Consider the following 24,299-nt stretch of genomic DNA (forward strand, 5'->3'; position numbering starts at 1 on the left):
GAGGGGACTTCACCCTGAGCTTCGCCTGGCCCAGAAGCAGAGAGGCCTGGCCCAGGGGGGCTCCTCCCTGGGGGTCCTCCTGGCCCCAGGGCCCTTTCCCACACCCAGAGCAGCAGGTCCCCACAGGGAGGGACGAGGACTCTCCAGGGTGAGGGCCTGGGGGCTGCAGGGGGGCGTGGAGTCGCAGAGACAGACTTGCTGCAGCGTGGACGCCAGGCCCACTGCCGATGGACGCGAGCAGACCCCACGGCCCTGTGAGCACAGAGAGGCCGGGAAGGCTATTGGCAGCTGCCTCCGGTCAGAGGAGGAGGAGCTAGAGGCAGGGAGGGTCAATGGATCTGACGACGGCTTCTGACCAACCAGACACCAGGATGCGACGGCTTGTGCAACCTAACTGCACCCTCCTGACTCCCGGAATATGGTCCCTGAGCCTCCCCGAACCCTCCACGGGCCGAGGGAGGGGCCTGTAGGATGGGCGGCGGCCGCAGGGTCTGCCCTGCCGTGAGGTCCAGCCCTTCCCCAGGGGCCTGCCCAACTGCTGTTCCAAAGGCAAGCCTGTCCCGATGCTGTCCGTCCTGGGCCTGGCAGCCTCTCCCACATGGGGTCACCTCCCAGGCCCCCACAGCTGCCTGCGGCTCTACCCTTGGCGGCCCCCCACCCCCATCTCCGACCTCATCCTCACTGAGCCTCAGGGGAGCCAGACCCTCTTTCTGTCCTTCAAAACTTAACACGGATTTTATTTTCCTGGAGCTTTGTCTCCTGTTCCGTTCAAGGCAGCAACTTCTCTAGGCTTCATCTCTGCTCTGGCTGGGCCAGGTGCCCCCACACCCCACAGCCACAGCCAAACTCCAGCTCCCTCTGCCCCTCGCAGCGGATCTGGATCCAGATCTGTATGCTGTAAGGTATTCCCATCCTTGGTCCGCTCTGCTCACGCAGCCTCTGCCCAAAGTCCCCCAGCCTCTCGGCCCTTGGGGGGGCTGTGAGCAGCTCTGAATTTCCCTCCAGCCTTTCACACATCATGCTCAGTCTCCTCTCAGACCTCCCAACTCCCCAGTCACCCAGGACCCAGCAGACACAGCTTCAGGAGGGGCCCCTAGAGGGCTGCAGATCCCAGGAACATGGGATGGGAGGCGGTATCCCGGCACGTCCGCCGCATTAGAGCAGCAGGGGAGCTGGACTGGGTCTTCACATCCCCCCATCCTCGCTGTGGGCGAGAGGGTCCCCAGGCAGGAACCCGCCGTGCTCTCCCGACCAGCAACCTCAAAGTGCGTGGGGGTCTCGTCGTGGCAGAAAAGACTAGGAACACAGCCAAGGCCTGTGAGGGACCCTGTATGTGAAGGCAAGCAGCATCTCATCGGTCACAGCATCGGAGGAAACAAGGCCCACCAGGCTGGCACGCGCCACCGCCTAAAACCAACCCGCCAGGGCCAGGTCCCCTGTCTGCAGCCCAGCCGTGCCTCACACACTCCTCTCCCCCCGGCCACCAGGACAGAAGTAAAACCTAAACCCTTTGTCCCTGCTGTGCCTGAATTTTTTATATGTTGGAACAATAATTAACAGTGTAACAAGTGAAGACCCTTAAAAAAAAAAGCAGAACCACGTGGGTGCCAAGATAGAGCCGTGAGGACCGCAGAGGCGCCTGCGGTGCTGCTCACTCCCTCATTTTTACCCCAAGTGCCCGGGGGACCCACTGGCTCCGACCTGCTCCCCAGGCCTGGCCAGCGGCCTTCTGGCAGCACCGCAGTCACCCCTCTGAGCTAAGACACCCAGAGACCCAGGCACCCTCACATCATGGCTTCCCGCACAGAAGTCTCGTGAGGGTGTGTGCACAAGGGCAGAAGAGGGCCCTTCTCGTGAGTGACGGGTGCGGCAGGCAGGGAGCCAGAGGCACACAGACCCCCACCCCCCGCCACCCAACTCAGCAACTGACCAGCAGCCCGACGACACCCGACTGAAACAGGCACCTGTCAGTGGACGAGGAGCACGGGCATTTCTACCTGGTCCTGAGCCCCCAACTGTCCCGGCTGGGGGAGGATGATGTGGGCCCTCTGATGGGCTGGACACCTGCTGTGGACGTGGCCTCGGGTCCCGACAAACACAATGTATCTTTATTGTACCAGCAAAAAGCCACGTGCCCTAAGCCTGCATGTCCAATCCAATTGGTAAAGAGCTAATTTTTCTGTTAAAAAACAAAAATCTAAAAACCTCACAGCTTTTAATTCATTTGCCAATTGAGCTGAGGGATAAGAGCGATTCTGGACGGCCCTGAGGAGGCGCACCATTCCTAGGCCGAATCCTTGGTCCTAGGAGGGCGTTCAGGGAATCCAAGGACAACGGGGGTGAGTTTGGTTTAGCAGAGCTTTGAGGAACTGCGTAACTGACTTCATCTCTGAGGTCCACGAGATGAGAGGGAAATACACCGAGTAAAGTGCTCCAGCCAGAGAGAAGGCCAGAAGGGGCGGCCCGCAGAGCCGCAGCGGGAGGCTGGGAGTCCCATCTCTCGGCGTTGGAGAGATTCTCGAGGTGACCAGGGTGGAGAGGGGTTGGCGTCCTGGCTGGAGCACGTTCTCTCGGCATTTCCACATGCAGGGAGCCGGGCGGTGGGTTAACAGGACTGAATGTTGTGATACGGCCCTTGTACAGAAGTTACACCCTCCAGTGACCTTCTAGAACTGTCTCGGCTTGCTACACGCATGTCTTCCGAGTCCAGACACGTGTGAAACACACCATGCGTCTAGAGAAGGCCGAGGCTGTCTTTTTGTTGTCGCTGGAACTGGGGACAGCGGACGTGTATATTTGCCACAATCGCAACAGAAATAAAACTACGTCCAACATAAAAAAAAAAACAAAACATTAAACAAACGAGTGACCAGAGAAATGCAGAGCGCCTTGGGAGTCTGGGGGCAGAGCACCGGAGGCTGGGAGTGGACAAGCCGCTGCACATGCTGGCGCCTGGGCACGAGCCGAGAGCATGCACTGGCGCTTTCTGGGCCAGAGGGTGGGCATGGATGGGGTTCTGTTTTCAGTATTCAATAGGTGACTTCAATGGGGCGGGGGAGGCAGCCTACACAGTATATGGAAGGTAATGAAGACAGGGAGGCAGGGGAGAAACCAAGGGCCAGGAGGTGATAAAATACAAAAGAACAAATACAGACAGATGGACACAGACACGGGTCCAGTGAGGAATCGAGCGCGAGGTTTGCTACTAGACTTATAGGTCACTCTCTCAGACGTTGGGTGGTAAACCGTCCAGCCTGCAAATGAATATAGAGGGAAGAGAACAGAGAGACAGGCATCAAGTACAGTCTCTGGGATTCCTCCTACACACCACCAGCCACATTCGCCTTGCCACTTAGCATCCACGGCTCCACCTAGCCCAGCCCGGAGGACCACGGCCACGGACCACGTAACAGAAAGGAGGCACACTGGAGCGGAAGAGAAGCGGACCCCGGGAGAGCGTGCGGGGCGGGTGGGGGGATAGAGATGTTCTCTGGACAGAGGTGGTGGGGTGGAACACCTCATTGCACAGCTGCTGCATCCACGGCAGCGGTGACGAGCACGTCCTCCTCAAGGCCAAACTCCCAGCTCGAGAGCTGTGCCCTCATCCTCCCAGCTGGCCCCCCCAACAGAAGGACCTGTGTTCAGCGGGGAGCAGGGTGGGGCAGGGCGGGCCAGTGCCTGGGAACCGGCGCAGAGCGCACCGCAGCCACGTGTCTGACCTCGAGGTGGTCCCCGCCTTCCCAAAGGCCGGCTCTAGCAAAGCAGCCTCCCACTGAGCCGCTCACAGCAAGACTCTGTGGGGCGGGCCCTCCACTCCTCGTTCAAAGGCTACGACTACTGTTGTTTCTTTAAGAAGCTGTCAGCAGCCTTGGCCGCAGCTCAAGTCCCCTCTACGCCACTAGGCCCTACGCGGCTAGGCTAGCACATGCTCGGGGACAGCAAGCTGGGAGTCACCTGGGCCGTGCGCTCCGCCTCCATCACTGGCTAAGCCGGAGCAGATGTCCGCAGACAGGGAGGCCCGCACGGAGCAGGGCTGCTGAGTCTGAACTGCCTTCCCACTCGGGTCTGGAGCTGCCGTGGGCCCCGCCCCCGCGTGGGCAGGGTCCTTAGCAGGAGGGGCTCTGCCGCATTCTGACAAGTGACCTGGGGGGGAGAAGGGGGACAGGCACGATGAGGCGCGGCAGGACAGACTAGCCGGTGTGGGCACGCCGTCCTCCCTGCTCTTTGCTGGGTGACCTCGGGGAAGCTCAGCCCCCACAGGCAATGGGCACGTGGCTGGTCGCCCGTGGGGAGTGGCAGGAAGATGAAGGAAAACGAGCGCAGTCTCCACCAATCACCAGTACGGGGCCAGGCATGTGTGTAAAGGCACCAAGTGGCCCAGGCTCCCCTGGAGATGCTCACCTGGGCCCAGTGGGGCCCGTGGACTTCCTCACTCTAACGAGCCCTAGGAACCGGCATGGAATTCATGTAACTCTTGCAGTTTGTGGACGTGTACCTGTGGGTTATCCACAGCACTGAGAGAGAGGGTTGATGGTCACTCACCGCCAGCTGCCTGCCTGGCACACTTGGGGATTTCAGCTCACTGATCCCCACCCCAGAGTGCGGATACTCAGGGTCAGCATGCACCCTCAGTGCCGGGCATCTTGGTCAACACACCCAGGGGTCCTCACCATTCTCCCCTTCCCACAAAGGCAGTTGCTTGACCCCTACTGTCAGCAGGTGACATATGCCTGAGACACCGGCCAAAGGAAGCAGCCCTGTCTCAGGCAGCGCTCTGCAGGGAGACGCAGCAGGGGGAGAGCAGCCCCCAGCTCTGGAGACCCTGAGCCTCCTCCCTCACACACTGCAGCCCATGGGCGGCCGGGGTCCCCTCACCTCCTGATGGAGCACCCCCTTTGGGGCTGAGGCCTGGCTCCAAGCACGCCTGCCCACTCAGAGTCCTTCCCTCTCGGCACGGGGGCAGAGGCCCTGGCCCTGGCCCTCAGTGGCCTGCAAAGGCTTCCCTGCTCCAGTGAAAGGAGATTCCAGAAGCCCTCTTCCAAGTCTGAGTGCCGCACCTGCATCGGGCCTTCCCCGCTCCCATCCCAGTGTGCGCCCCTGCCCCGGGGCCAGCCAGGAGGGCGACAGCCAACCTGTGCTGGAGGCCACGACCTTGAGCTGCTGCACCAGCGGGTTCAGCAACTTCCCCGCCTTCAGCTTGCTCTTGCTGGTCTTTCTCCGGCGGCCAGCTGGGGGCGCCGTGTGGAAGAGGCCCAGGTTGGGAGGCAGCGGCTTGCCCAGGCGGCGGTACAGGGCCTCGATCTCCTGCTTCTGCTGGCTCTGCAGCTCCGAGATCTCCTTCAGGTGCCTGCAGGAGGGGAAGGAAGAGGGAGGGCAGCTGGGCATCTGGTCGTTCCCAACACACGCAGCCCCTCCAGGAGAGCCTGCAGCAGGTAGGACGGGTGAGGAGTGGGCAGACAGGCTTGGAAGGGACACAGGGGCATTTAAATGTCACTTTCTGATTACATCTAAACCAAGTGGGCATCACTGGGGCCTCTGGCATGAACACATCCAAGGACACAGCAGTGCACGAAGGCCAGACTAAGGAGATCCAGGTTTTCAAGTTTTCAGATATCCAAACTTGTAACACTGTTGCACGTTTTTAGTGGTGGTGGGCGGCGGTGGGGGTTGGGGAGGGTGTGGACGACTTCACAAATTTATGTTCACAATACGAACCCTACACACAAACACAGGTGAAGAGAAAAATGATCAGCGCTCAGAATTGGGAGGCTGCCTCTGCTTATCAGGCAAGTAAGTGTTCTTTCCTCCACGTGAGGGAACCAAGAGCACAAGAGACGTCTCAGATGAGTGGACGCCCGCATGAGCACGTCTACAAGACACGTGTCATCAGCCAGGGGCCTGAGGCCCGGGCTCCAGGCCTCCCTGCCAGGGGGCTCTCAGCTCAGGCTGATCCCCGCAAGCAACACCACCCCCATACAGAGCGGAGCTGAGGTCACATGGGTGGGAAGCTGCGACTAAGATGTGGGTGGGATCTCTGGCTGTGGTCAGGATCAGTTTCTAGAACAAGCCAGGGGAGGGCCAGGTGGTCCTCACTGGCCTCCCTGAGGGACACGCTGGCCAAGCCCCTGGCCACTCCCCTCGCCCGCTGCCCTGCCCTCCTGCAACTCACATGGTGCTGGGCCAGATGCCAGCCCCGCAGCTGTATCTGATGGGCCCCGGCCACCCCGGCCAGGGACTAGCCCTGCAGCCTCACCCTAGGCCCATCTCCCCCGTGAACGGTTGGGAAACGTGTTTTTCATCGTTGGACATAAGAAAGCAAGTACAGATTTTACCTTTTTGACGGCTGCCAGATTGTTTTAGAAAAATGACTCTCTAAACAGTGTGAAAATTAATAAAGGGAAACCTCATATAAAATGGAGTCAGGAGGCCAGAAGGGGGCGCTCCCGCACAGTACCACTGGAGGTCCATTACAGGAAGATGGTCAATTACACACTCCAACAAGAAGCCTGAGCAGGAAAGAATGGTCAACTACAGGCCCCAACAGGAAAGAGGTGCATTGCTGCTCCTGGAGGAAATCCACCACTCCAGCAACTCAGCCAATGAGAACCTGTCATCACTCTGAACTCTTGCTTTCCCCCAATGGACTTTCATTCAAAACAACCCCTCCCAACTTCCTCCTTTTTCTCTACATAATAGCATTCCTCTCCTTTTCGTGCTGGATTTGCCTATGGTCCACCATGATATGCACATCCTGAATCGCAATTCTCTGGCTATTCCCGAATAAACTCATTCTGTGCGTAAAACAACTGGCTGATTTACTTTTTAAGTTGACATGCATGGTGTCAGAAGTAGAATCCAAAGGCGGTGACGCCCAAGAGACGATGACCTCCGGAACCAAGCGAGGTGCCCGCATTGAAGCCCTTGTGCTCATTGCTTCTGTGAGTTGCCATCTGCTTTCAGTTTGGTGAGTCTCCTCTTGGATTCTGAGCTCTGCTCCCTTTGCGTTCTGAGCTCTCAGACTTTATTCGGGATCTAGAGAGGCTTGTACTCTGAGGGAGGGACTTTGTCCTCCGAGTTCAAGGCTCTGGCCTTGGGTTCAAGGCATCATCCTCGGCGAGTACTCAGTTGTTTTCTGAAGGCAGCACAGTTCCTTTTGGGGCTCAGGCTTGCTGACAATCCAGGAGTTTTTCTTTGCTTTTCAGATTCTTTTTGGAATCAAGGCTAGAAATCCAGCAACTTTTCTTTTGTTTTTAGATTCCTTTGGGGATAGGGCTAGGAATTGAGCAACTTTCTTGTGTTTTCAGAGAAAATTTCAGAAATGGGATCCCAGTCATCTAAATGTTCTGAGGGCAGCCCTCCTTCAGGGACCCTGGCCTGGTTTATGTTTAAGAACTCTTGGCCCCCTACATGCACATTTTTAACTAAGTGGGCCAAACTGACCGAGAGTAGACAAGAATTACAATGGCCACTATCGGGAACTTTTGATCCCCCCAAACTCAGTTTTCTTAAAACCAAATTGGATTGGAAGACCGTGGCTCTAAAATTAAGCAAAATGAACGATATGTTTATTTCAGTTTACACCTGGAGTCTTCCAAACGTGCACAAAATTCTAAAATCACCTCATTACAAGATGGCGTATCTAAATTAGCCAAAACAACTGAAAAACTGAGGGAAGACAAAATGGCTTCTGAGGCCTCTCTTTCCCTTCCCCTGTTTTCTTTGTCTTATGCTCAGGCCCCACCTCCAGTGCCATGTTCTTTCTTTCCTTCTGCACTGCCTCCACCTCCTCTATTCCCTCAGTTTCCCCATTCTAATTCTCTCACCAAACTTCCGGGGCTCCAAGGAACTACAGGGACCCTTCCCAATCAGAGAAACAACTCCTCAGATAGGGCATGCAACCCCACTGCTGTAAAGCAGCCCCTGCCTCGGGGTACTAAAATGGTTAAAACAGTGGGACTCTCTAATGACCTCAAGAAGTTCCTACCTCTGAACCTCTTCCCTTTTGTTTAGGCCCTTTGAGAGAAACCCACCCTTTCTCCTTAGTTCCTCTGCCTCCTATTCATTTATTAGCCCTAGACTTTCTAGAAAAGTATCATGTTGGAATTTATTTCTCCCAAAAGGGGGAATAAGTCTAGAATTTGATAGCAGCAGTGACAGCAACAACCAAAATAGCCAGCTGGAGAAATTAAATGACCCTACCACATCTTCTATTTGTTCTATCACTGATGCTGTTAGCTCAGCTCATCAGCCCACCTCCCTGTGGCAAAATCCACAGCTGACACCGACAGAATCCACAGAGCACCCCATGTTGAAGTTCAAACAGACCCTTCAAAACCTCTCCCAGAAAGGAAGCCCTTCAGTGTGAATCTTGTATCTCTTGTGTAAAGAGTTCCAGGGAGATTCCATAGGCTTTTGGTAAGGGCACACAACTTGTTCTTCAATGTATTCTCATCTTATTTCTGAATCAACAATTTCTAGTGATTTTATTAAATTCTGAGAAAGTACTTTACTTTTCTGTGAGCCTACTGAATTTCTGTTAGAGTCCAAAGAGGAAGCATCATTTTCAGAAGGTCTACATTTGTTACTTACAACAGTAGCACTTGAATGCTGATTCCCACTTGACACATCATCCCCAACTGCTATTTTCAGTGTCTCAACATTCTTTGATCCAACATGTAGATGATTTGCTTCTCTGCTCCTTTCCCAAAACTCTTCTACTAACCCCTTTTCCTTTATCTGAAATCCCCTTTTTCTCTAGTGCTTCTCTGGCCATCTGAGCAAGTAACCCTAACTTAGTCCATCTGCCAGAAACACAATTTGGATCCAACTATTCCTTTGAACTTTGTACATAAGACATGGTTGAAATTTTTAAAACAAAAGCTATCAGGTATCTGTGTCTATCTATATGTTATGTATGTCCATGATATTTTTCTACCTTTGGGTGGTAATGCCAAAATTAATTTGTAAAAGAGCGCTATTTAATTGGCTTAAGGAAAAGTAAGTGCTTATATTAATTAAATATTCCTAAAAATTCTCAGAAATATAATAGAAACTAATCTTTTTAGGTTCATGTGATCTGGTAAAATATTGAAAATTAAAGCTATTTTAAGTTTGTTGGTTTAATTGAAACAGTTGTGTCTTTAGAATTATCAACATTAAATATAATACTTTTATTCTACATGGTTTTATTGGTCAAATAAGTTCATATTATCTTTGTTGCACAATTTGTCAACAAGAAAATTTGCTTGAGATGATGGCTAACTTTGTCTAACATCTCATGAAGTTTCTGTGAATAATCTAAACATAATTTTTGGGAACAAATTATTTAGATAGATGAAAATAGGATAAAAGTTTTTAGGTGCAATAATTATGTTTTATGGTATGTGTGATTAAAAATAACATCCCCAAATCTTTTCAGTATCTTCAAACTTTAGAATTTTTGCTAAGTTAAATTAAATGATGGAATTTCATTGAAAATCTGGATCATTTTCCAAACAACATAAAATAGTAAAACATTAATTACTGAACAGAGGTCTATCTACTTTGGGCTTCCTATTGTAGAAAAACTGAAGATAAATTTGAGCCTTTTAGTAACCATGTCTTGTTCCACGTTAAAAGATGGCACTATTGAAAAGGGTACATGCTTCTAGAAATTATAAAATGTATAAATTTACTAGTCCACAATTGCTTAGTTCTTACTTTTCACTAGGAATCAAGGATCCTAAGAGTTAAGAATTCTAATTAACATATGTGATTAAAGCTATTAAATGCAAATAAAGTAGGATGTGTGTTTTAGAAAAAATATGAGGTATGCAGATAAATTTGTTGAAAAGAAAAAGAGGGGGTGACATCAGCATCACGGTAGAGTGAGCTGTTCCCTTAGTCTCTCTCCCCTAAGTTAAAACCAAACAGACATTTATTAACCAACAGAGGCTTCCCGACAAAGCACAATAGGACATCTGCGAGATCCACACAGCCACACATCTGAAGGTGGGGGTACTGGATCCGCAGGAAGCAGTGGAAGGAGGTGAGTGGATCCCCTCCCCCGCCCCAGAGGCAATGATCTAAGTCACGAGTCCTCGTGCAGCAGTCAGCGCATGACTGTAAGAGAAGGCGGGGGAAGCAGGGAGGCCTGCGCATAAATGCTTTCACTTTCGGAGTTGCAGCCTGCCCGTGGGAATGCTCCACACCAAAAGGCATGGCTCAGCGACTGTGTGGGCACCCCCACCAAGCACAGGAGCCCAGCTGAACAGCCCACAAGTGCAGAGCAGGCCCATGTGCGCAAAAGCAAACGCCCCTCCCCTCCTGCCTAGCGCACCAGCTCAGCCGGTCCCCAGCCAAGGCAGCGGATCCACACCAGAGGGCCTGCATGTGTGTGTGTGATCCACCAAGTGGCTGCAGCCAGCAGGCAAATGCAGATGAGCTCTATCAGCACAACTTCAAGCAGATGCAGCAGGTTCAGAAAACACAGCTCCTGCCCACCCCCCTAGTGGTGTCAGGTGGAATCTGTGACCTGACACTACCACTATGCACCAGCAAAGGATCACTTCATCAAACACCATGAAGAACTACATTAACACTCCAGAGCAGAAGGAAAATGACAAGTCTCCAGAAACCAATCCTGAACTCACAGAAATTTACAATCTAAATAACAGAGACTTCAAAATAGTTGTTATAAAGAAACTCAATGAGTTACAATAAAACTCAGAAAGACAGTTCAATGAACTCAGGAATAAAATTAATGAGCAGAAGGAATTCTTCACAAAAGAGATTGAAACTTTAAAAAAAAAAACAAACAGAAGTTCCGGAGATGAAGAACACAATGAACGAGATAAAAAAGAAAAATCTAGAAAACTTAAAAAACAGAGCTGACATTATGGAGGACAGGATTAGTAAGTTAGAGGACAGAAACATAGAAATGCTTCAGGTGGAGGAGAAGAGAGAACTAAGACTTTAAAAAAAATGAAATTTTTCAAGAAATATTCGACTCAACTAGGAAATGCAACAAAAGGATTATAGGTGAGAAGAAATAATAGTGGAGAATTTCCCAAACCTGGGGAAGGAACTGGACTTACAACTATATGAAGAAAATAGAACTCCTATTTACATCAATGCAAAAAGATCTCCTCCAAACAATGTAATAGTAAAGCTGGCAAAAGTCAATGACAAAGAAAAAATATTAAGGGCACCAAGGCAGCAGAGAATAATCTACAAAGGAACCCCTATCAGGTTTTCAGCAGATTTCTCAGCAGAAACCTTATAGGCAAGGAAAGATTATAATGATATATTCAAAATACTGAAAAATAAAAACTTTCAGCCAAGAATACTCTATCCAGTGAAACTATCCTTCAGATATGATGGAGAAATAAAAGCTTTCCCAGATAAACAAAAGCTGAGGGAGTTCATTGCCACTAGACCTCCCTTACAAGAAATGATCAAGGATGCCCACATACCTGAAACAAAAAGGCAAAGGTTTACAAAGCCTTGAGCAAGGAGACAAATAGACAGAAAAAATCAGAAAATTGCAAATCTCTATCAGAACAGGTTAGCAAATTTGCTTAATTACAACATAAAAGATAAAGGGAAGGAAAGCATCAAAAATAACTATAAACACTTCATTTTAATCACAAACTCAAAACACAAAACAGAATAATTTGTGACAACAATAACTTAGAAGGAGAAGAGGAAAGGGATGGAACCAGCTCAGGCTAATGGAGATAAGAGGATACCAGAAAATGGATTATCTTCTCTACAAGATCTTTTATACAAACCTCATGGTGATCACTAAACAAAAAATTAGAGCAGAGACACAAATCATAAATAAAGAGAAAACCATCACAGAAAACCACTAAACTAAAATTGCAGTCAGAAATACAAGGGAAAAGAAACAAGAGAAATATAGAACAACCAGAAAACAAGAGATAAAATGGTAGTATTAAGCCCTCATATATCAATAATCACTCTAAATGTAAATGGATTGAATTCTCCAATCAAAAGACAGAGTGGCTGGATGGATTAAAAAACAAGACCTAGGGGCTGGCCTGTGGCATAGTGGTTAAGTTCATGCACTCTGCTTCAGAGGCCCAGGGTTCACGAATTCAGATTCCGGGCATGGACCTACACACCACTCATCAAGCCATGCTACGGCAGCGTCCCACATACAAAATAGAGGAAGACTGGCACAGAGGTTGGCTCAGGGACAATCTTCCTCAAGAAAAAAGAAGATTGGCAACAGATCTTAGTTCAGGGCCAATCTTCCTCACCAAAAAAAAACCCAAAAAACAAAAAACCCCACACACAAAACGACCCAAAAATATGCTGTCTCCAGGAAACACATCTCAGCTCTAAACACAGGCTCAGAGTGAAGGAATGGAAGATGATACTCCAAGCAAATGGTAAGCAAAAGAAAGCAGGCGTTGCCATACTTATATCAGACAAAGCAGACTTCAAGATAAAAAAGGCAGTAAGAGATAAACAGGAGCAGTATATAATGATAAAAGGGACATTCCACCAAGAGAACATAACACTTATGAATATGTATGCACCTAAAACAGGAGTACCAAAGTATATAAAGCAACTATTAACAGACTTAAAGGGAGAAATTAACAGCAACATAATAAGAGTAGGGGACTCAACACCCCACTTACATCAATTGATAGATCAGCCAGACAGAAAGTCAACAAGGAAATAGTGGACTTAAATGAAACAGTAGATCAGATGGACTTAATAGATATATATAGAACATTGCATCCAAAAACAGCAGAGTACATATTCTTCTCAAGTGCACATGGAACATTCTCAAAGACAGACCATATGTTGGGAAACAAGGCAAGCCTCAATAAATTTAAGAAGATTGAAATCATATCAAGCATCTTTTCTAACCACAATGCTATGAAATGAGAAATCAACTAGAAAAAACAGCTGGGAAAGTCACAAATATGTGGAGACTAAATAACATACTACTCATCAACAAATGGATCAATGAAGAAATCAAAGGAGAAATAAAAAAAATCTGGAGACAAATTAAAATGAAAATAGATCATACCAATTCTTATGGGATGCAGCAAAAGCAGTTCTAGGAGGGAAATTCATAGCAATACAGGCCCACCTTAACAAACAAGAAAAATCTCAAATAAGTAATCTTAAACTACACCTAACAGAACTAGAAAAAGAAGAATAAACAAAGCCCAAAGTCAGGAAGGAGGAAAATAACAAAAATTAGAGCAGAAATAAATGAAATAGAGACCAAAGAAACAGTAGAAAGGATCAATGATACTAAGAGCTGGTTCTTTGAGAAGGTAAACAAAATTGACAAACCCTTAGCCAGACTCACTAAGAAAAAAAGAGAGAAGGCTCAAATAAATAAAATTAGAAATGAAAGAAGAGAAATTACAACAGATACCACAGAAATATAATGGATTATAAAAGAATACTATGAAAAACTATATGCCAACAAATTGGATAACCTAGGAGAAATGGATAAATTCTTAGACTCATACAATCTCCCAAAACTGAATCAAGAAGAAATACAAAATCTGAATAGTCACAAGTAAAGAGATTGAAACAGTAATCAAAAACCTCCCAAAAAACAAAAGTCCAGGGCCAGATGGCTTCTCTGTAGAATTCTACCAAACATTCAAAGATTTACTACCTATCCTTCTCAAACTATCCCAAAAAAAACTGAAGAAGATGGAATGCTTCCTAACTCATTCTTTTTTTTTTTTTTAAAGATTTTATTTATTTATTTTTTCCCCCCAAAGCCCCAGTAGATAGTTGTATGTCATAGCTGCACATCCTTCTAGTAGCTGTATGTGGGACTCGGCCTCAGGATGGACGGAGAAGTGGTGCCTCGGTGCGCACCCGGGATCCGAACCCGGGCCACCAGCATCGGAGCGCGCGCACTTAACCACCAAGCCACGAGGCCGGCCCTATTCCTAACTCATTCTATGAGGCCAACATCACCCTGATCCCAAAACCAGACAAGGACAACACAAAGAAAGAAAATTACCAGCCAATACCACTGATGAATGTAGATGCAAAAATCCTCAACAAAATATTGGCAAACCGAATACAGCAATACATTAAAAGGATCATACACCATGATCAAGTGGGATTTATACCAGGGACACAAGGCAACACAAGTTCAACATCTGCAAATCAATCAATGTGGTACACCTCATTAACAAAACGAGGAATAAACATCACATGATCATCTCAATAGATGCAGAGAAGGCATTTCAAGATCCAACATCCATTTATGATAAAAACTTTCAATAAAATCGGTATAGAGGGAAAGTACCTCAACATAATAAAGGCCATATATGACAAACCCACAGCCAACATCATACTCAATAGTGAAAATCTGAAAGCCATCCCTGTGAGAAAAGAAACAAGACAAGGGGGCCCTCTCTCACCACTCCTATTCAACACAGTACTGGAGGTTTTGGCCACAGCAATTAGGCAAGAAAAAGAAATAAAAGGTATTCAAATTGGAAAGGAAGAAGTGAAACTCCTACTGTTTGTGGATGACATGATCCTATATATAGAAAACCCTAAAGAAAGAATCCACTGGAAAACTATTAGAAATAATCAACAACTACAGCAAAGTTGCAGGGTACAAAATCAACTTACAAAAATCAGTTGCATTTCTATACACTCATAACGAACTAGCAGAAAGAGAACTCAAGAATACAATCCCATTTACAATTGCAACAAAAAGAATAAAATATCTAGGAATAAATTTAACCAAGGAGCTGAAAGACCTATACACTGAAAACTATAAGCCATTATTGAAAGAAACAGAAAGTGATATAAAGAAATGGATGATATTCCATGCTCATGGATTGGAAGAATAAACATAGTTAAAATGTCCATATTACCTAAAGCAATCTACAGATTCAATGCAACCCCAATCAGAATCCCAATGACATTCTTCATGGAAATACAACAAAGAATCCTAAAATTTATATGGAACAACAAAAGACCCCAAATAGGTAAAGCAATCCTGAGAAGAAAGAACAAAGCTGGAGGCATCACAATCCCTGACTTCAAAATATAATACAAAGCTATAGCAATCAAAACAGCATGGTACTAGCAGAAAAACAGACACATGGATCAACAGAACAGAACTGAAGGCCCAGAGATAAAACCACACATCTACGGACAGCTAATCTTCAACAAAGGAGCCAAGAACATACAATGCAGAAAGGAAAATCTCTTCAATACATGGTGCTGGGAAAACTGGAAAGCCACATGCAAAAGAATGAAAATAGACAAATATCTTACACCATACACAAAAATTAACTCAAAATGGAAGGTAAGACATGACGCCATAAAACTCCTTGAAGAAAATATAGGCAGTACACTCTTTGGAATCAGTTTCAGCACCATCTTTTCGAATACCATGTCTACTCAAGCAAGGGAAACAAAAGAAAAAATAAACAAATAGGACTGCACTGGACTAAAGGGCTTCTGCAAGGCAAAGGAAACCAGGAACAAAATGAAAAGACAACCCACCAGCTGGGAGAAAATATTTGCAAATCATATATCCGACAAGGGGTTAATTCGCAAAATATATAAAGAACTCATACAACTCAACAACAAAAAAACAAACAACCTGATCAAAAAATGGGCAGAGGATATGAACAGGCATTTCCCCAAAGAAGATATACAGATGGCCAACAGGCACATGCAAAGATGTTCAACATCACTAATTATTAGGGAAAAGCAAACCAAAACTACAATAAGATATCATCTTACACCTATCAGAATGTCTAAAATTACCAAAACAAAAAATAACCAACGTTGGAGAGGATGTGGAGAAAGGGGAACCCTCATACACTGCTGGTGGGAATGCAAACTGGTGTAGTCACTATGGAAAACAGTATGGAGATTTCTCAAAAAATTAAAAATAGAAATACCATATGGCCCAGCTATCCCACTACTGGGTATTTATCCAAAGAACTTGAAATCAACAATTCAAAGAGACTTATGCTACCCCTATGTTCAGTATTATTCACAATAGCCAAGATGTGAAAGCAACTCAAGCGCCCATCTACTGATGAATGGATAAAGAAGATGTGGTATACATATACAATGGAATATTACTCAGCCATAAAAAAATACAAAATTGTCCTATTTGCAACAACATGGATGGACCTTGATGGTATTATGTTAAGCGAAATAAAGAAGACAGAGAAAGACAAACACACGCATGATTTCACTCATAAGTGGAAGATAAACAAACACATGGATAATGAAAACAGATTAGTGGTTACCAGAGGGGAATGGGGCTGGGGGTGGGTGAAAGCAGTAAAGGGGCACATATGTATGGTGATGGATAAAAATTAGAGTATTGGTGATGAGTATGATGCAATGTATACAGATACTGATAAATAATAATAAATATCTGAAATTACACAATGTTATAAACCATTATGACCTCAATAAAATAATTGAAAAAAAGAGAGAGAAAGCAATTTTGTCCTAAAGTAAAATGGTTGCCAGAATAAGAAAGGACAAAATCTAAAGGTAAACCAAAAGTTGTAGAAGGTTTGTGAAACAGGAATCTTTGGAAAGAAATTTTATATGTGATTAAGCCAGATGACATTAAATAAAATTGCTATAAAAGTTTTAAAATAAGCTTTAATATCAATAGTGTACTGATGTAAAACTGAAACAATTTTCTTTCATCTGTAAAAAGGACAAAGTTTACTTACGCTATTGGTCTGCTCTTGATAAGAGCTTGTGAAAGGTTTTTCCTTACCTTTTTGTTTTTTATCAGAACTATTTCCTGTGCTTTATGTTAAAAGCTGAGTCTTTTCTACTAAGAAGGTTTTTGCAGCTAGGCAACTTTCTTTGAAATCTGTCACTTTGAAATTTGTCTTTGAAATCTGTGACTTTGGTTAAACAAATAATTAAGTATTGCTTCATAATTTTCTGTGATCCTATTTTGTCAAATGTCCAAAACCTTTTGATATTTTTGACAAACTTTCCAAAAATCAAATTCTAAATTAAAGTCTTTTTGACCTGAAAGTAACATTAGTAATTTCCAGAGAGACCCTGGGACTTCTCAAAGGATTTGTTCTCTCTTCTTATGAAAAGGGAGATGTTAAACTAATTAGGCTTATTTGGTGTGTCAAATTACATGAGAAGCATTGTCAGGTAAATGATGATAAACTTCTTAGGTTATATTGTATAGGTGAATGTTATTAAAATAAATGTTCTAGAAATTGTATAAAAATTCCTAAAATTCTGATATGTCCTGGTATAATGTTATCAGCCATAATTTTAAGATATATGTTACAGAAATGATCAAATTCACTTGTCAATTATGTTATAATGAGCTTTCATCAGATCTTTATCCCTTGCTGTTTTTAAGTCTGTCACTTACAGACAGTTACTGTATTACTCTGATGCTTCTGCAAATATGTTTTATCTTCAGGGAAAGTCATGGAGAAGATGTTGTCAAATACTGTAGAGAAGTATTTGATAACTTTAAGATCACACTGAACTAGATTTAAAGGACCCCCTTTCTCCTCTCCTTTGAGAAAATTTATCTTTACAACAAATGTATCTTTATCTTCTTCTCCCTACCTGATCCCTCCAGAATTTGGAAACTCTTAGGTATTCTTTTCATGACAATATGTGTATTTGCATAAATCCAATGAGAATCTATTCTCCTTAGAACACAACTGGAAATATTGGCTATATCACCAGGGCTTTGACTGGAATGTCATATTTGAGAGAGACTCAGATATTTACTATGATTATCTTTGATAAAAATGGGGGTAATTGGGGGAGAGAAATTATGCTTGCATCTTCGTAGATATTAAATTCTAGTCCTATTATTTGTCTTTAACGTCTTGTCGTATACTTGTAAGGTGGACTGGATCCTAAATTCTTCTAGTTTCCTTAAATGCCTGGCTATCATTCTCCAAACTAACACCTCCAATTTTCTCACTGCTCTTGAAATCTTCTTGGAAGGGACTATCCCAGGTCCTCCTGGCTATCCAGATGGCAGCCAAACTTCAGGGACTCGAGCCTTGGGTACACACCTCACAGCTGAGGAAGGCTCCACCTGACATGCAGTGCTGTATAAGCACTGGGGATCTCCAAATCAAAATGACTCGGAAGAGAAGCAGCCAACATCTGAGGCAGGCAGTTTTCCCAAGACGACTGGACCAGGCCGGTACACCCTCTTCCCACTGCTGCTTCTTCTCTCTCTCTTTCATGGAAAGACAATGCCCTTGTCTGCTTTCCCCAAACCCTTGCAAGAGGGGGAAACCTCTTCTTTTGATTATGGCCTTTCGGAAACAGCCTCGTCATGATCCCATACAAATTAATCTTTTCACTTGCTTTTTCTAAAGTGTCAGAAGGTTCAGAATTCACAGAAGTCTTTCTTTCATCTGGACTATTAACTGACTCTTACTCAAATTCATGGTCTCTAAATTTGCAACCCTACACACTGTATTATCAATAACACATTTGGTTCTCAAATAGTTCTTTTCAGATATCAATACTGTTTTAATACATCTTTGGAGTTTCTGCTATTTTTGCAAACAGTTCATCAGCTATTGTTTCATGTTTATTCCTGTGCTGTGTCTTCACAATGCACTCAGTTAATTCTTTCAGTTTTAGCGTGCTCTTACTGTATTTCCCATTCTATTTTCTCTTCATAACGAAGAAGCCTCTCATAGGTCCACTCCATTTAGCTGACTACCTTCAGGTTTGAGCTCCTACTTTAGAACCATCATACAATTTGGAATTGTCATGTTACTTTTAATTCTGTTTTGTATAATTATTTTAAGTTTTGTATTTTGTTGCCTGTCAAACATTTTGTGAAAATGATGTACCCAATAAGGTGATGCTGGCTCAGCACTCTGAGATGATCTCCAACTCCTGCAATCTTGGAGAAATACAAACTTTAGATGGGAAGTGCCTGAAGTTCTCCCTCCTAACCCTCCTTGTCACTCAAATGTGGCCTAAACGGTTTGCAACTGCTGTGCACTTTCCTTCCACCGTGGGACACAACAACCAGGAAAGGTCCTTCCCGGCCCTGAGGGACAAGACCACTATGTGAGAGAACCTGACTGCTGATCACCGATGCTTTTGGAGAAAGATCTTGATCAAAAGGGAAAAATGTGAAAATTAACCAGGGGAAACCTCATATAAAATGGAGTCAGGAGGCCAGAAGGGGGCGCTCCCGCACAGTACCACTGGAGGTCCATTACAGGAAGATGGTCAATTACACACTCCAACAAGAAGAAGCCTGAGCAGGAAAGAATGGTCAACTACAGGCCCCAACAGGAAAGAGGTGCATTGCTGCTCCTGGAGGAAATCCACCACTCCAGCAACTCAGCCAATGAGAACCTGTCATCACCCTGAATTCTCGCTTTCCTCCAATGGACTTTCGTTCAAAACAATCCCTCCCAACCTCCTCCTTTTTCTCTATATAAAAGCATTCCTCTCTTTTGCTTGCTGGATTCGCCTATGGTCCATCATGATATGCACAGCCCGAACTGCAATTCTTTGAATATTCCCGAATAAACTCACTCTGTGCATAAAACAATTGGCTGATTTACTTTTTCAGTTGACACCAGCAAACTGCTGTTGCCTCAGATTAGCTTCTAACAAGATGTGCCATTTCAAGGTGAAAGCTGGCAGAGCGGGAAGGGATGCTGGGTCGGTGGGGGAGCGTTTGATTCAGGAGGACTTGGGGGAGACCACACTCGGAGACTCCTGCCCTGAAGCCCAGCCTTCCCTCCACCCTGCTTCAGGAGCTGGAGCAGGCGTCTCAAAGCCTGGGGCTCCCGGGGCTCTAAGAACCGCAATGCTGGCTGACCGGGCACCTGCCTCCCCACACGGCACCCAGTGGGTCTGCCGCAAGGAAGCCTACATCCCATCAGATGGCACCAAATCCTCTCAACTCAGGTCCAAAATCTCCTGCCCCCTTCTAAACGGTCACCCTTTCCACTGGGATGCACGGCCCTCCCACCAGGTGACAAAGCCTGGGCTCCTTATCCTTGATTTCCCTCTTTCTTGGGCTCCCGGAGCCCTTTTCTGTGAGGTGCTTCTCCCACTTTCCTTTCCCCTTCCCTTGCCCCCATCTCTAGGCCCCTCCCTTCACCTCCAGGCCGCCCTTTCACCTCCAGGCCCCACTTCACCTCCAGGCCCCCCCCTTCACCTCCAGGCCCCCATTCACCTCCAGGCCCCCCCATTCACCTCCAGGCCCCCCCTTCACCTCCAGGCCCCCCCTTCACCTCCAGGCCCCCATTCACCTCCAGGCCCCCCAATTCACCTCCAGGCCACCCCTGCAGCTCCAGGCCCCCCCTTCACCTCCAGGCCCCCCTGCACTTCAAGGCCCCCCTGCACCTCCAGGCCCCCCCTTCATCTCCAGGCTCCCCCCCTGCACCTCCAGGGTCCCCTGCACCTCCAGGGTCCCCTGCACCTCCAGGCCCCCCCTTCATCTCCAGGTGCCCCCCTTCACCTTCAGGCCCCCCCTGCACCTCCAGGCCCCCCCTGTACCTCCAGGCCCCCCTTCATCTCCAGGCCCCCCCCGCACCTCCAGGCCCCGCCCCCTCAGAGCTCACAGCAGTTCCTCCCTGATTTTCTTGCACCCAGACCCTCCTGCGCCCCACAGCTCCCCTCACAGCAGAGGGCGGCTGCGTCTGGGCTCCCCCCCATTACCCTTTGCTCCTGCTGACTTCAGGCTCCCAGGATGACCCCCTTTGAGAGTGCACAGCGAGCCCCCCCCGCCCTTGAAGGGCCCAGCTCATGCCCCCTTGGACACCCCTTTCCTGGATGCGTGCACCTCAATGGCCACTGTGCCCAGCCCTCAGCTGTCGCAGGGCACCAGGGGGAGGGGGCTATAAGCATCCAGCAAGTCTGAGACTCCTGACCACCTGTGGCCGGGAGAGTCGGTGGTGGTTTGAAGGGCAGGGCAGGGGACAGGGGTGAGTGTGGCTGAGGGAAAGGTGAGGGTGGGGCTAGGCCAGGGTAGGCGGGGCCAGAGGTCAGGGCGCAGGGTGGGGTCCAGTCCTGGGGGCAGGGGCGGGCAGGGGACAGGAAGCACTCTTCCCCACACACCCACGGCCCCTGGAGCAAACCGTGGGGAGCACTGGCATGCACCTCTGCCATTCTAGGGGGGCCCATTCCAAGAGCTCTCAGCCCACGGCCACTCCTTCCCCAGGACACCAGCCTCTACACACCTCAGTAACCACACTGGGCCTCCCGCCCTGAAGGAGACTTCAGGGTGCCATGTGCATCTCGGTGTCCCCGACCACAGCGGGGGCAGTGGACAATTGCTAGGGGAGAGTGAGTATGAAGAAACCTGTGTCTGGGCGACCCCAGGGCTGTCCTGCTGAGGGCTACAGGAGGAAGGGATGGCCACAGGAGGAGAGGACGGCCACAGGAGGAGGGCTACAGGAGGAGGGGACGGTCACAGGAGGAGGGGATGGCCACAGGAGGAGAGGACGGCCACAGGAGGAGAGGACAGCCACAGGAAGAGGGCCACAAGAGGAAGGGACAGCCACAGGAGGAGGGGATGGCCACAGGAGGAGAGGACGGCCACAGGAAGAGGGCCACAGGAGGAGGGCATGGCCCCAGGAGGAAGGGACAGCCACAAGAGGAGAGGACAGCCCCAGGAGGAGGGCTACAGGAGGAGGGCATGGCCACAGGAGGAGGAGACGGCCACAAGAGGAGGGAGGTACAGCCCCTGGAGACTAGGGACCAGGCTGACCACCAGCAGGGACATCGCCTCAACCCTGTCACTCGGCCCAAGCAGCTCCAAGTGGACACAGTGGCACCTGGACTTCAGCTGCCTGGTGCCTCCCCAACACTGCAGCCCGGGCCCTGTGCAGGCTGCCACTCTGACCCACAAGACCTACTTCTCTCGCAGAGTCTGCAGCTCCTTCCTGATGTCAGCGTCCTCAATCTCTGAGTCGTTGTCACTGCTGATGTAGGATGACTGGGAGTGGAAGGAGGTCACGCTGATGGTGGGGACCTTCACGCCAGTCCTGCTTGGTGTCTCGGGGCCTGGGGAGCCAGCCCGTGAGGACCTTTGCAGGAAGGCGGTGGCTTTCTTCACGAAGTCACTGGCCATGCTGCCACCACTGCCGGGCAGGGAGGCATGCTCCTGCACGGGCGGCCTCGGGTGCAGGCATTCGTCCCCGGAGTCACTGGACATGGGCTCGCCTACACCGACCTCAATGGTGGAGGCCGTCTGCGCCCGCCGCACGGCCAGCTTCACGTCAGGGCTGTGGGGGGCCTCGTCCAGGTACACATCCGGTGGGGCTGAGTACCGCAGGCTGTTGGGGGAGGCCAGGGTCCACTCGTCCTGGGTGCTGACCACAGAGAACCGACCCACAGTTTTGGCTGGCGAGCTGCCATCCTGCTGTGCTGGCCACTTCCGCGGGGACCTCGAGGCCAGAGGACCAGGCGTCTCGGGGTGGCTGGCCTGGCCGCCCTCTGTCAGTGTCCCCAGGCAGCTCCGTGTGGGCTCAGCTGAAGCTTCCCTGGGGACTCCGCTGCTCCAGTCTCTGGGCTCCAGACTTGCAGGGATGGCAGAAGCGGGGGCATCCTTGAGAAACAGAGACAGAAAGAGATTCCACGTGAACACCAGAGAGGGCAAACGCCACCAACCGGCAGAGCCTCACATCAGAGAAAACTCCTTACCTGGGGGGCGCTGGGGGCTGCAGGCAAATCTGAGGCCACCTGTCTTCGATCAGAGCCCAGCAGAGCCAGCATGTTACTCAAAGACGATTCTGCTGTAGGAACGTCAGAATTGTTACTGGGGCTGGTGCGGAGGACAAGGCAGGAATGGCCCAAGGCTGCACTGAATCACAGGGGGAGGGCAGCCGGTGGGAGGAGAGGGAGCCAGCAGGGAGGAGTCGTGTGTGCACAGCAGCTAGGAACACTAAATACCCCATCACGTCCTAACCCAGCCACTTCGCGGAGACGTCCTAGAACCCGGGGAAGGGAGGAGCTGTTAGCCCTACACCACTCAGGTCCCTCGGGAATAGCCAGGCCCCTACACACCAGATGCTGTCACCTGTTGCACCTGCCATCTCTACACACCTGATGGTGTCACTTGTCGCACCTGCCATCTCTACACATCTGATGGTGTCACCCGTCGAACCTGCCATTTCTATTACCTGATGGCATCACTCCGTCTCTCCCTGACATGTTACGATAAAAGGGTCTCATGAGGTCCCGGAAGGATCAGAACAATAGGGCTGATTCCTAACCCTGCTCTTCCAGTGTCTAGGGAAGGTCCACGTCATCTGAGGCCACCTCAGTTTCCCTGTCTACAGAGTGGGAACACGGCGTGATATTTCTGACCGGCTTTCCCAGGCTGCTCCGAAGAGCGAATGACAGAGCAGAAGGAGCTGATGTGTGAGAGCCCTGGCCTGAGCTGAGACCCGCTCACGGAAGAAAGCTGTGGGCAGGTGGGGCTGTGTGGCAGCCCCAAGCTGGACCAACAGGCTGCAGTGGTGGATGACGGGCCCACATAGCCTCTAGCCAGGCTGCCCCACCCCACAGATTCCTGGGGTGACCCAGGCCTGTCTGTCATGTACCCCTACCCATAGGCAATGCCTGACACCCCTCCTCACATGGCTGTGGTGGGAATCATCCAACCCCTGTTTGAATGCCTCCAGGGACAAGGGGCTCACTACCAACCACATTCCTATTTCTGGACAGCTCTGACAGCCAGAAAAGTTTATCTTTTCCAAACCAGTGCCTGTCTCCTCAGAGATCCCCCCCGAGTTCTGCGCTCTGGAAGGAGTGGATTCTGCAGTGGCTCCAGCACTTGAAGTCACTGTGGCTGCACAAGGGACCCGTGGGACACGTCTCACACACAGACGTCCAAAGGAGATGGGACACGCACTCAGGTGCGTGTCCTGAGGGCGGCGTCCTGAAGGCCAGGTGACCTCTGGCCTTCTCCCGCCCCAGCACGCTCCTGCTTCACCCCAGGACCCTCGGCTTCCCCAGGTAAACATCATGTGCTACAGCTTCTGACCCATGCCAGCTGCCCCCAGCCCTCCCAAGTGTGGCATCTACGAGTGAATGCAGCGTCCAGGGGTCCCACCAGAGTCCACCGTCCCACTCCCTCGCTCTGCAAACTGGTGGGCTGTGCCTGCCGCTAGCACACATCCAGGGTCCTGTTACAAGGCTCAGCTGGATTCTCATCTTGCTAATCTCCCAAGAAATTCCAGGCCAAGAAGGAACCCACACCCTGGAAGGTCAGACCCACTCCCTCAGGAGGGGTCACAGGGGTGCAGTCAGGTAAAGAGTCGAGT

General features: G+C 48.8%; 1 protein-coding gene across 6 annotated transcripts in view; it reads right to left on the bottom strand.

Moving 5' to 3' along the window:
• WNK2 (WNK lysine deficient protein kinase 2) overlaps positions 1 to 24,299 on the bottom strand; it is a 119,312-nt gene that overhangs the window by 11,435 nt on the left and 83,578 nt on the right. For 3 of the 6 annotated variants that reach the window (XM_058566084.1, XM_058566082.1, XM_058566080.1), the window contains exons 22-26: positions 22,675 to 22,766; positions 21,888 to 22,579; positions 5,133 to 5,347; positions 3,955 to 4,143; positions 3,156 to 3,254 (exon numbers count right to left, since the gene is read on the bottom strand). In XM_058566084.1, the coding sequence (XP_058422067.1) occupies positions 3,156 to 3,254; positions 3,955 to 4,143; positions 5,133 to 5,347; positions 21,888 to 22,579; positions 22,675 to 22,766 (1,287 nt within the window). The remainder of the gene's footprint in view (positions 1 to 3,155; positions 3,255 to 3,954; positions 4,144 to 5,132; positions 5,348 to 21,887; positions 22,580 to 22,674; positions 22,767 to 24,299) is intronic. The other 3 variants (XM_058566081.1, XM_058566083.1, XM_058566085.1) reach the window with 3 other exon arrangements.

The sequence above is a fragment of the Diceros bicornis genome, chromosome 22 (genome assembly GCF_020826845.1).
Source record: "Diceros bicornis minor isolate mBicDic1 chromosome 22, mDicBic1.mat.cur, whole genome shotgun sequence".
NCBI lineage: Eukaryota > Metazoa > Chordata > Mammalia > Perissodactyla > Rhinocerotidae > Diceros > Diceros bicornis.